Source organism: Octodon degus, unplaced genomic scaffold (assembly GCF_000260255.1).
Source record: "Octodon degus isolate 3935 unplaced genomic scaffold, OctDeg1.0 scaffold00004, whole genome shotgun sequence".
In the NCBI taxonomy this organism is placed as follows: Eukaryota; Metazoa; Chordata; class Mammalia; order Rodentia; family Octodontidae; genus Octodon; species Octodon degus.
The window spans coordinates 13,887,218-13,900,097 of NW_004524580.1; the positions used below are offsets into that span (position 1 = coordinate 13,887,218).

General features: G+C 33.2%; 1 protein-coding gene across 1 annotated transcript; it reads left to right on the forward strand.

Moving 5' to 3' along the window:
- The first annotated feature begins 2,606 nt into the window (after window positions 1-2,606).
- Window positions 2,607-12,411, forward strand: Nts (neurotensin). Its single transcript, XM_004623767.2, has 4 exons — window positions 2,607-2,766; window positions 4,900-4,961; window positions 8,698-8,922; window positions 11,718-12,411. The coding sequence occupies exons 1-4, from the start codon at window positions 2,694-2,696 to the stop codon at window positions 11,868-11,870; spliced, it is 513 nt and encodes a 170-aa protein (XP_004623824.1). The 5' UTR covers window positions 2,607-2,693; the 3' UTR covers window positions 11,871-12,411.
- Window positions 12,412-12,880: the final 469 nt, after the last annotated feature.

Consider the following 12,880-nt stretch of genomic DNA (forward strand, 5'->3'; position numbering starts at 1 on the left):
TTCCAGCACTCTGTCAGCTCCAACCTGAATACGTGTACACATTATTCATCCTAACTGTGACTTGTTCATGGATCTTTGTTGATTATTTTGAGAAAAAAAATGTAGATGAAACTTTGAAATCTAAAAATTATAGACATCTTGCAAACAACAAATATGCGGAGAAGTGACATCCTCTTGAAGTTGGTGACCCTGAACCAGCAGGTGAACCTATGAAGACTATCACAAGAAAATGCTCACTCTTCTACTTTTGGGAGCTTAAAGTTTTTAAGGAAAGTATCCCCAGAATAGAAAATAGTTCTCATCTCCATTAAAGGTGCATAAAGTGCTTTACAAAAGGCATCTGTTGAGTATTTTCTAGGATGCTTTTAAATGTAAATATGCACATTTAGACCTTGTCCTAAAATACATTGTTTTACAGGCTTTTCTGTAGCCTCAAGACATTAAGGGTGAAAGCAAAAAGGTGGCACATTCAAAAATTATCAGTTAAAATTCAGGTAAAGTTTATCTATTTGTAACTATAACAGAAAAAAAGATTGCACATATTTTTTATTCCCAAAAGAAAAAGAGTATAGCACATTTATTTGCTTTTTAATCATGTTTGACATTAGAACACATGTTCCTCAATTCCTTTGGATATATCACATATCTATAATAATTTTCACATTAACAAAGAATATTCTTGTTGTATACTTCAGTGAATTTTGATATTCCTTCATCCTTTAAAAAAATCCTCAGTGTTTCCCTTGGGCTCTGTACTGAAGAAATCACTTGAAGAAAATAAGATTCACACTTCTTTTTTACTATTAGACTGTTACCACACATTTTAAAAGATTATTCTTTGTGTTTGCAATTCAAAAGCAGACAAACAACTCATTTAAATATCTTGCAAGGAACATAATTTCTTGATTTCTTCAGCAAAATGGCTTTAAAAAGATTCGGTCTCAAACATGCTCTGACAGCAAGAGGAAAACTAACAGGATTCAGAGTAAGCGAACAACCGATCATCAAAGCCTTTTATACATCTAGTTCGCCCCCTAATGGTGGCAAAGCGAAAGAACAAATAGAGACGTTATTTCACATTTCACCAATTACATATCCTTGAAAGAAAACTTCCTCCAGTTGAGTAATGTTCACTATGTTTCATACAAGTAACTAAATGAATTAAAAGTAATAAAAGTAACAGACATTGCTAAATGCCTGAGCATTAAATGACAACACCTTTATCTTGCCGTGAAAAATAATTATAAATGTTTGATATTAATCTTTCCTTAAACTTACAGTAAAGATGAAGAAATTAATGAAACATATACTGTATAATGTAACTCAACTCAGTAGAATCTTGTGCAGATTTTTACTTGAAATTATGACTGAGTAACTAATTTATTTAATAACTAAACAAATCTCAGATACCTTTAACTTTAGATATTCGTAACCCTACATGTAGTATCTGTTCAGATCATTTCATCATTGATTTTGAAATACCTAATGCAAGAAGAAAGCTCTGCACCCAAAAGCATTTTTAACTATTTTCTTCTGAGAAACCATACAGAGTGCATATCCCTATTATTCAGGAAAATCAGGAGGACTCTGAACTCAATGTATGAGTTTGGGGAGTGGGAACTACATGAGATTTTCTTCCTTCTGAACGGACATGCCCAGTTTTTAGTGGCAAAAAAAAGAACATCCCAGGGGAATAACTTGATGTAAGGGTGGAAGTCAGGGAATAATGCAAAGAATAGCTTGCAGCATCAGGAATGAATTCAGAATGAATCAAACAATGCAGACAAGAAGAGGAAAAAATTCAGGAATAAAAACAGCAGTAATGCAAATATACACTTTCGTAACTCCTTGCACAGGAATTTACAGCAGCATCCTACAGACATCATTTTTAAGACAGTCAACCAGAAGTTACTGTGTATAATTCAGTCATTCTCTCAGGTACACATAATAAAAGCTTTTCACTTTATCAGGAAATGATATTCTAATCTTTTAGCATCATGAGTCACTCTTCATGGAGTTTCTTTTATTTTTTAAATAATTTTGCTTAATCCTCATTTTGTAACATACTCTCTACCTCTTTCTATGTTCTTTATTTTATCATGTATTATTAGTTGAGAAATCACACATTTATTCAGAAGTTTAGATTACCAGAAAGGTACTCTTAAGTCCCAACCCTCCCAAAACTAGGGAGCCACTGATTTAATGCATCTGTTTGTCAGATTTTCATAAACATTAGAAAAAAATCTGATTTTTCATAAGGTGAGAATGACTAATTCTCAGAGTGGGGACATTAGAGAAAGTGGAGACAGCCTGGCACTGAGGGTTCTTTTCCAGTCTATGGCAGTGCCTCTGAATGACTCCTTCTGTGCGTCAGAAATCTGGAGCAACAGCGGCAATTAGGGAAGATCGTCACAATCACTGAAGGTTCAGGAGTGTGTGGGGAGGTAAGGGACAAAGGAAATGGGGAGGAGGAAGGTGAGAGAGGAGGGAGGGCGAGCCGGGCACATCCTGCAGAGACGAGCCCTGCACACTCATGACATCATCCTCTCCAACATACATATATAGGGAATGGCCACAGCACCCCTCAGAGTTCACTCACATTCCAAGCCAGCTCTGAGGAGAGAGCTCTGAGGGGAGCCCCTTCACGGTCTTGCTGGCTTTCGTGCACTTGGCCTGGCAGAAGGCAGAAGGAGATGATGGCAGGAATGAAAATCCAGCTGCTCTGTGTGACACTCCTGGCTTTTGGCTCCTGGGGTCTGTGCTCAGGTAAGCTGCGTCTCCCATCTCCCTGAGGGAGTCCTCTGGCCAGATGCTGCTACTGAAATGAATGAATCAAAGGGAAGAGTTTCTCCCACTTATTCAGAATTTGCCTTACTCATAGTAATAGAAGCTGGGAATTCATCGTACTCTGTGTTTGTAAGAACTGGAAGGTTTATTTTCCTTTTGGAAATCTGCAAAGTAACGAAAGGGAGTTCAGTGAAACACAGCATGCCCTTCTCTGCGATAGAGAAGGTAGAGAAAGGGAGACAGGCATAAAACTTTGGATTAGGTTGGTCGTTGTCTAATGAGGACGGGGCTGTGCTGCCTAAGTGGTGATTTATTGTTAAAATTCACTCCACTTAAAACGTTCTCCTCTCATTCCCACTCCCTAAGCAAGCTGCGGTTTGCCCCTTTCCCCTTTTTGTAACTGTCCACAAATTGTTCTTAACTGCATGTGTTAGAATATATACAATAAACATTGGGGGATAAGTGAATGAAACATTTGTAAAGTTATTTCTAAAAACATACAAAATATGCCTAATCTTTTCCAAGCAAATGCAGTTTCCACTCTTTGCGACTAACAGGTATGATATTAACATTATTGTTTGGGTCTTTTATTATGTCATATAAGTTGATGTGAAAAGTAATTGGAAAATTGGTATTTTTATATTACTGGTAATATTTAATTTTTTACTATTTTGAACATAGTAGTTGAAGAGAAGCCAGACAATAATCTACCCAGGAAATAATATTTAAATTTAAAGAAGTAACATAAAATATTATAATGAGTGCACTATGATCCATTAATATTGAAAAAATAATTAAAGTGGAAAATGGTATAAATTCAGCAAAAGAATTTAACCCTGTTTTATCCTTTTCTTTCCCATAAATGTGACACTGAACTGTTTAATTCAAATGTATGATATTTATTTTAGGTATGAAATTAAAATCCAGCAGAACATACGAATGTGATTTATGCAAAAACTTATGTTTTTATTGGAAAAAGACTTGTATTTCTAATTTTGCAAAATCTGCCATAAGAAAAATATTAACTTCCTTACAAGTATGAGTTCATCAGACAAGAGTAAAGCTTAACTTAGAAGTGTATGATAGCAGGTGGTTAATGAAATGCTGTGAGTATTATCTTCTGATACTACCTGCTATGATAAGCCCACAATTTGTGAAAAATTTGGTGTACTTTGTTCAAAAATGACTAATGGAGCTTGCTATTTCTTTTGAAAAAATATTACATCACTGATAGAGAGAAAATAACCTACAAAACAATTTCCAAGGCTCAATTCACAAATGACGTCTCCATCTGTAGTTCTCTTTCAGAATCACTTTTACCTTTTGCTTTGTTTTGTCACTATTTGCTCAATGAATGTGAACCAAGTCACCTCGTTATGCAACTTTTCTCTATTACTCTGTAGTATTTTCTAAATGGTTCCTCTCTGTTTAATCTGGCTCACGGGTGGAAACTTGAAGATACTGTTTTAAAAAATTCAGAAATCCATGTTCAATACAACTTTACATATGTCAATGAGCAGGTCCATTTTGCTTAGACGCTTTATTTCCTTGTGATAAAGTTGCAGTGTGTGCAAAACTTAAAGTTCTTGTTTAAAGTAGAAACCAGGTCTTTTAAAAATGGTTTTGTGAAACAGCTACTCTAGTGAAATAAATTTCAGAATCTTTCTTTTTTCTCAAATAATCAATATGAAATTCCCTTTGACTTTGTCTTCCCAAAATCTCAGACTCATATTTTCATTATGCTGTTTATTAAGCATCAGAATAGAAATAGCACAAACTATTACCAGTAGAAAATCAACTGTACCTTTGTACAATACATTCAAGTATTATTTCTGAAATTCAAACATTGAACAAATCTATATCAGAAGTAGTTCTTTTGGCAAATAGCCATGTGCTAATGTTGAGAAGCATTTCTAATCCATCTGCCTGTCAGCCTAAAATTAAACTACAATTTTTTTTTCCTGAATACTGTTTTAAAGAACATCAATACATAAGAAAGCTACCAAAATTCTATGACTTTTTTGATGAATTTAAAAATCTGTGGGTTACAATATAATTAGATGATGTGTGATTATATAGTGTTACTAAACATGTGGTTTTGATTTTATTCAGATTCTGAAGAGGAAATGAAAGCATTAGAGGCAGATTTATTGACAAATATGCATACATCAAAGGTAATCTTTTTCTTTTCTTTAACTCAGCATTGCAGGATATATGAGCTTTATTATATATATGGCCTTGTTTTCTTATTGGAATAATTTCCCAACAAGACAGAAAACTCCCTTGTGAGGCATTTGCTTTTGAGAAAATTCTTTGAGCTTTAGGATGCTAAGAGCTTTGACATGACAGGAAAATCAACTCCAGTGAGAATCAATCAGCATGAATAATTTCAATTATGGAGTCACATAAAACTTACGTGGACTTCAAAATATAAAGGGGCTGTTTCCATTCTTATTAGAGGGTATGTGATGAAAGGTATATTGACTTCAACTTAAATGCCTGAATGAAACTCAAGTGAACTTTTTGCTTCTTCTTATTATATTTTGGGAAAAAAAAGGTTTTCTCCGTGAAAAATAACTGCTCATGACAGCCTGTGAAGAAAATGTGCTAGAGGGTAGAGAGCTACCAGCTGGCCAACAGGAGTGCTGCGAGCGGATCTTGAGGCTGTTATTTATGCCCCATTTGATCTTAAGCAATTTGATAAGTCAACATGACTTAACCTTGTTTCTTTATATTTAAATGCAGCAATTACGATTTATGCTGCCCAAGAAATTTATAGTGTTCTATAATGTACTTAAAACTTATAAACTGTGCTCTTTAACATAAGTATCATCTGTACAAGCTAATTGGTTCATTGAACCAAAGCAAGGTTTGCACCCCGAGCCCTATCCATCATTTCCTGGGATAGTGACAGCAAGTTTTCTAGTTCTCAGCCTTTGCCTACAAATAAATCTCAATTAGAACATACGCTTACTATGCTGCCATACAACACTGAGTGACTCACAGTTATTCAATCAATGCTTATCTACTTGTGTGTTCAGGACAAAGATTTCCAATCAAAAGGTAGCTCTCAAGGAAAACCATGTCGGTATGGCAGACACTTGGTAAAATCCTGGAAAAAGCACTATCATACCAAGATTTCTGCCTCAGTGGATGTTACAGTAAGAAATTAAATGCTGGCCTAAATTCTGAAGCAATATGTATCCTGAATCTAGTTCTGCCTTCTATTGGTTGACTTTCCTGCCAGGATGGACATTTCAGGGACAACTGTCTCAAGTGTACAAGTAAGACCATGTTATGCTTGAGGGTGGATGCACAAAAAGGTCGATTTTACATGTGTTTGAGGGTAAAAGGCATTTTTACCTCAAAAATAACAGATATTTTTTCTCATGTTTTTCTTAAAAAATAGTTTGAGGAAATTGAAGGCCAAATGTATCTCAAGGTGGCCCCAGTCCACAAAAATCAGTTGTATTGTAATAAAATGCTACCATCATTTGGTAGATCTATATCAGAAATGATGGAATTGAGTTTAGTCAATAAAAGTTAAAGATAAATTTATTTATTATGTGATAAGAGATACTTACCTGTATGGTTATAATCAATTAAATTCAAAATTAATATCTCTTGGAAAATAAATTAGATTGAAAGAACTTAATGTCTTGATATATGCTTGATTCTTGTTGTTCCAAATGTACATTGATGCGTAAGGTCCTAAGTAGTCTCCAAAATGTTATAGTTTTGGGAGTGTGAACTACTTTGAGAACTTATGAGAATGGAACTGGAATTCCTGTCCTGGTGAATAAACTATATTGGGCAAAAAATTCCAGAATGGGATGGCTTCAGCTTATTCTTTATTTTATTTTCCTAATTTTTTAAAATTTTTTATTTTATTTTATTTTTGGCTAACTGGGTTTTTATTTTATTTTATTGAGAAACAAATATCAATGAAACAGTTTCAAAACTGATTAATAGGACAGTTTCAATAATTAATACATTGTACATTGTATCTTCTTAGAGGTTATCTGTAGTACACGATGCAGACAGAATATCCTGTCCACACACTGTTAGTACAAATCTTTCTTCTCAGCAATGCACTGCAAAAGTTGAGGCAGCGTGAATTTTTCTCCATGTTTTATTCAGTCATGGAATATATCTCTGACATAGATTAGGTGGAAAAAGTTGAATTCCCATGCTTCTTTTTAAATGAGATAAATAAGGTTTCATCTATGATAAGTAGGCATTTAAAATTACAATTACTCTCTTTTTTTACTTTTATTTAAAATGATGCTGAGATTTTCCTGTACATACATAAAGTTTATGTTTCTAATACTTTAAACATATTTAAAAATTGCAGCCCTCACAATTTTTTAAAGAGTTGCATCTGTACAAATGATATTAATTTTAAAAAACTATACTGATTTAACATTTTTGACAGCTTTTCCTATATTGCCTGCTTTTAAGTTCAGTTCAGGGTTTTATAAACAAATAACAGCTATAAATTTGAATAACTCATCTATATATCTCAAGAGTATTTTTATATATAATTTCTAGTATAGACATCTGCCTAATGGTCTTTTTAGGATAACAAAAAATAAGTCTGTATATTTTCACAGGAATTTTATTTTTCTTCTTAGAAAACAAAGTTTATAGAGCTGTGTTTTATATTCAGATTAATTCTGAGCTTGCTGTCCCAAAGTACTTGAAGTGCAACTTTTGCTGTATTTTATATATCTTCGTATTCTCGGATCGATTTTTAAATATTATATTGTCTTCTTTTGAGTTTCATTTTCATCCTTTTCCTCTTCATTCATGCCATCAATTACAACACCTTCGAAATTTACTTAATATAGGGTAGAATTAGCCCCTCTTTACTATGTTTTAATTTTTCTAAACATTCTTGTTCACTGTTCTTCCCCACCCTCATCTTTCCAAATTAACTTAATTACATCGCCAAATCTGCTCTACAACTTCTAGTCATTCCATTATTTTTAAAGTGCTATTAAGGGCCTGGGGAGATGACTCAGTAGAATAAATGCTTCCCTGGAAAGCGCAAGGGTCTGAGTTCAATCCCGGTTCTGAAAAAAAAAAAAAAAAAGTCATGAATTTGCAATTTCATTACAATTTCAGAGTAATTCAGGGACAATTGTCACTTGATATTGTTGTTATTGAGTTTTACCATGATGTTTTTGTGGTCTTTTATACCCTTCTTTAAATCTCTTAGAGGAAAAATTCAGGTAATCCTTCTACATTTTTTGATGTTTTTGTTAAATTTTGTTAATTATTTTGCAATCAGGTATTCCTACCTCTATTTCTTATTAATAATTGTTGACATGCAAAAAAGTTGTTGACTATGTTAGTTATGATTCAGACAAATATTATTAGAAAGCAAAACCCCACAGACCATTTTAACTTATGAATAATTAAATTGGTCAGCTGTGATATCACTTATGACAAATATTAATGTGAACTATTAAGTGGTTTCATATTATTGTATTCATCCAATTTTATTAGTATCACCTTAATATCTGATTCATTAGACACTAAACTAAAAATGATAAAGAAATAGCAGTGATTTTTGAATCTGTAGTGTTCTCCTCTAACATATATATACATATGTATGTATATAGACAAATATACATATATGTTACATATACATATATGTATATATATACACATGTGTAAATTAAATGTCATTTTGTCTTATTTTTTGGGTCTGTATGCATGGTTACATGTAACTTTATTGTATTCTATTAAACAAGAGAATAGATAGGTAGTCACTAACAATATTATTACACTGACTATGCAAGAGCAATAATTAGACCCTAAATTATAATGTTTTAACACAATAGAAATATATCTCATTTCTGTAACACAAGCTTAAATTGCAATATCATTTTTGATGCACTGCAGGTCAGTAAAGCAAGTGCCCCCTCTTGGAAAATGACCCTGCTGAATGTCTGCAGTCTTATAAACACCCTGAGCGGCCAGCCTGAGGAAGGAGGAGAGATCCATGAAGATGAGCTGGTCACCAGAAGGAAACTCCCTGTCGTGTTGGATGGCTTCAGCTTGGAAGCAGTGCTGACAATATACCAGCTTCAAAAAATCTGTCACAGCAGGGCCTTTCAACACTGGGAGGTAAAAGGAAAACAAAACCTGACTCTGGTTGAAATTAGACTGGTCAACTCTCCTTAGTAGTGACTTTTGCATTGTGCTTATAGGATAATTGCAAGACTCACAAGGGTTTAGAAGACAATAAACTGTGTTGGGGTCAACATTCTTTCAAATCTTCACCACTTCCTTTTCGAATATTGGAAGTTAGTAAAATAATTTTCCTTCAGCCTTAGAAAAGACATCTACCCTAAGACAAACTTGATCCTTATGCTTTAAATGGCATACTTAGGCACTCTTTGTCGTTCATGGTAGTTCTGGAGGCATGTCTATGAAACTTAAGGAAATCCACATACTTTCCTCAAAATAGAGTCATATGTGCTTTTCTTGGATTTTTTAAAAAAATAATTTTATTGGTACCTTCTAGATACACATAATGATAACATTCAGCACATGGAATTTGTACCTGTGCATTGTACATCTTGAGTCTTCTTCCTTTTTCTTTTCCTTTTCTCATGTCTCTCTTTTCTGCTCTTTTCCTTTATAAAGGCTTTGTCTCCATTATTCCTTCTGTTTTCTTTTTTCCCTTTTCCTTTCATTCCTTTGGAATATTTGAAGTAACTGAATAAGGAAATTTTATTTGTCCTACCTAATATCTAGAGATAGCTGCTTGTAATTCAGGAAATTATCTTAAAGCAACCAGTAAGTTTTCCCTGAGTTTATGCAATTTAAACATACAGCAGCACATTTATGAACCAACACAGAATGAAATGATCCAAGTATTCTAAGCCTAGCCTGTTGGATATCTGTACCTATCAAAGTCATGCTTATCTTTAATTCCATGTGGCTGCCAATCAGGTTTTCTGAAACAGATGTCTTCTACAGTTTTCCATTGTGGATATGCAATCTAAATTCTGATATATAAAACATTATCACTTCTGTATTTCCAAAGTTAGGTTCAGTTCCACAAATACTACTTCTAACTTGACTCTTTTCTCCTTTATCAAAGAATAGAAAAGTAAAACCTTAATTTAGAAAGACATTTAATATACACCTACCTTTAAAATCAAATATTCCAAAATTGAGCAAGTTGACAATTATTTGAAATAATATACTCAAAACCATCTTATGGTTATAATCTTGCCTTTAATAGTACGTGTTCAGAGATGACTTAGAGCTTTGGAAAAATAGGGTAGTACGTTTAGGGTAAAAAAGGGAAGGGGAGAAAGGAAAGAAATCCTTGAGAAAAGAAAACATAAAATATACTTCAAAATTTTCCCAATAGGGGAAACTTTCATTTTCAGAATAACTTTCAAGAGAAATTTGCTTATGCTATGAGTTCTGAAGTGACTTATGCCTTTGAAGGCCTGGGGGTCCTTCCTTGCTAACGTAACCAAGTTGTGACTGCCCCAAGATGTCTGTGGAGCAGAGGAAATGCATGTAGAATGTCTAGTGTTTATTCTAAGGGTTTACAGAAAAGATGCTTTCCAGATGAAAAATCAAAAAGACCAGTTTTCATTTCACTTGCTGAACTGTTCACCCTTTAATTTTAATTCAAGCTAAATGGCTTATTCTTTAAAACATTGTTTAGGTCAATAAATCTTGAAAATACAAATCTCAATTTGGGGAAATGTCAATTGTATGGTATTTATCCAGAAAAACAAAACAAAACAAAACAAAAAACACCCTCTCACTAAACTCTTAAGCGTTAAATCATGTGCAAGTAAGATTTGAATTTTTGCTATTTTAAATGTTATTCAGTGATTTAAAAATAAACTAATATCAGTCTAAGCATAGTACAACTAATTACAGACTGTGCAGAGATAAAGAAAAGATGACGAAACTAGATTGTCTGACAGTAGCTGGTTTTCCTTCTCTGAAACTGAATAGCTGTGGGTTGAAATGAAATACTTGGTGATAGATATTACACATCTGCATTATAATTTAAGTGTCTGTATTAGTTATAGTGACCCCAGAGATTAGAAGATAATCACAATCTAAGGAGCTCTAATCCACTTAAATAGAGCTTTACCACATGTGGATATCTTCAACAACAAAATCAGGCAAAGCCAAGCATTCCTTTCTATGATTGAAAAATGGGTGTTTGGGCCTTTCCAATCAAATCTGTAATTGACTCTGTTGAATATAAAATCTTGTTAACTTTCAGCCAAATTTAGATTAATAGACACAAAACTATATTTGTTATAATATATAACATATTTCATCTCATTTTCATCTTTCTATTATGCATCAAGCATCCAGTATACTGATTTTTAAAAAATTGTTTTCAGTACAATTTATATACACATAATGATCATATTCATTATATGGAATTTGTCCCTGTATATGGTAATTCTTCTTTTTTTTCCCCTGCCCCTCCTGTCAGATATTTTTGGCTGTGTTCCTTCATTTGAAGAGATTAGTATTAGGTTTCAAAGTATTCTGAAATTTTTAAGAACTGCTACACTGGGGCCGGGGAGATGGCTCAGTAGAATAAGCGCTTGCCTGGCAAGCACAAGGGCCCGAGTTCAATCCATGGTTCTGCAAAATCAATCAATCAATCAATCAATCAATCAATAAAATAAAAAAATTTTAAAAAAACCAAACTACTACACTGATGAACTAGGAAGGTCACCGAGTCAGAAGTATCATGTTTAATTCCATTTAAGCCATTTAATACCTGTCTGTCCTTTCACAGAACAACTTCTTAGATCACACATATGTTTTGCTGTCTATATAGCAAATAAGATAAAATATACAAGATGTCTAACATGCTGAATTTTACCCAAGGAGCCTTCATTCATATTCTCTATATCTTGCAGATAATTCAGGAAGATATTCTTGAGAATGGAAATGATAAAAATGAGAAGGAAGAAGTCATAAAGAGAAAAATTCCCTACATTCTGAAAAGGCAACTGTATGAGAATAAATCCAGAAGACCTTATATACTCAAGAGAAGTTCTTACTACTACTAAGAAGATAAATACTTTATTTTCATGTGGTTGTGATCTATCATTCTTTACATATCTAATTATATTTGTGTGAAAATGTGACAACATGTTTATTTTGTCCCTTCTACAAGTGTGGCTTATTGGTTGTATTTTAATTCTGGATTAATAAAAACTGGGCAAATGTTTTCAAATAAATCTAGATCTTGAGCATGATGTGTTATATATAATTGGAATAGATATTAATCATGCTTCATATAACATTTTGTGATTTTTCAAAACAAGTTATAAGTTATTTAAACATTCAAAATGTATGACATTTTATATGGAATTATAAGACAGTATAACAACATATAACAGCAAAGTTTAACCTACATATCATTAGCCAAAATCAAAGTAACGACAACTCTTGTTATTTGATTGTTTTATTGTATTGAGAGAAATACTTTTTTCCAACACTTAATTATATATCTCTGAGCTCTAAGGAAAAGTACTGTGGTGAAATAGGACTACAGGAAGAAATGATTAATGAACTATTGTTAATTATGCTATTTTGGTGAATGAGCTTCAAGTTAATGTTTTGTCTGTTAAATGAGTTTGATAGCTAATAAAAAGACAACCTGCCATCAGAACTACCTGCTTCTTTGTATATTTATTTCCATTAAAAGAGTTAGTTTACATATAACACTCCCAACAAACCAAAGCAAATAGTCATGATAAGCAGGAAGACATTTCTTATCCTGGTTATAACAGTTTTATTTTTAGTATCTCTAAAGGACCTGAGTGATTAATATTTTTCCAGATTAGGAGAGTATACTTGAAGCAAAAGCTATACTTCAGATAACCTCTTTTCAATTTCCTTTAGCATACTTGCAGTCTCATAAACTACCGCCTTTCCATCCCAACAATAGTAGTGCCTTTTTTGATTCTCTCTGCTGTGGGGTGGGAGAGTCTATCTAGGAAGACCTCAACTCTGTGAGAGTCTGAGAATGTTGTCTCTCCATGTGACTGTCCTTAGGCACACTCTACATCATTGA

Bases quoted from the DNA above. Each gene is read 5' to 3' on its own strand.
- Nts (XM_004623767.2), top strand. From the start codon at position 2,694: ATGATGGCAGGAATGAAAATCCAGCTGCTCTGTGTGACACTCCTGGCT. The intron at 2,767-4,899 runs GTAAGCTGCGTC...GATTTTATTCAG, and splicing joins CTCCTGGGGTCTGTGCTCAG to ATTCTGAAGAGGAAATGAAA. The intron at 8,923-11,717 runs GTAAAAGGAAAA...TATATCTTGCAG, and splicing joins GGGCCTTTCAACACTGGGAG to ATAATTCAGGAAGATATTCT.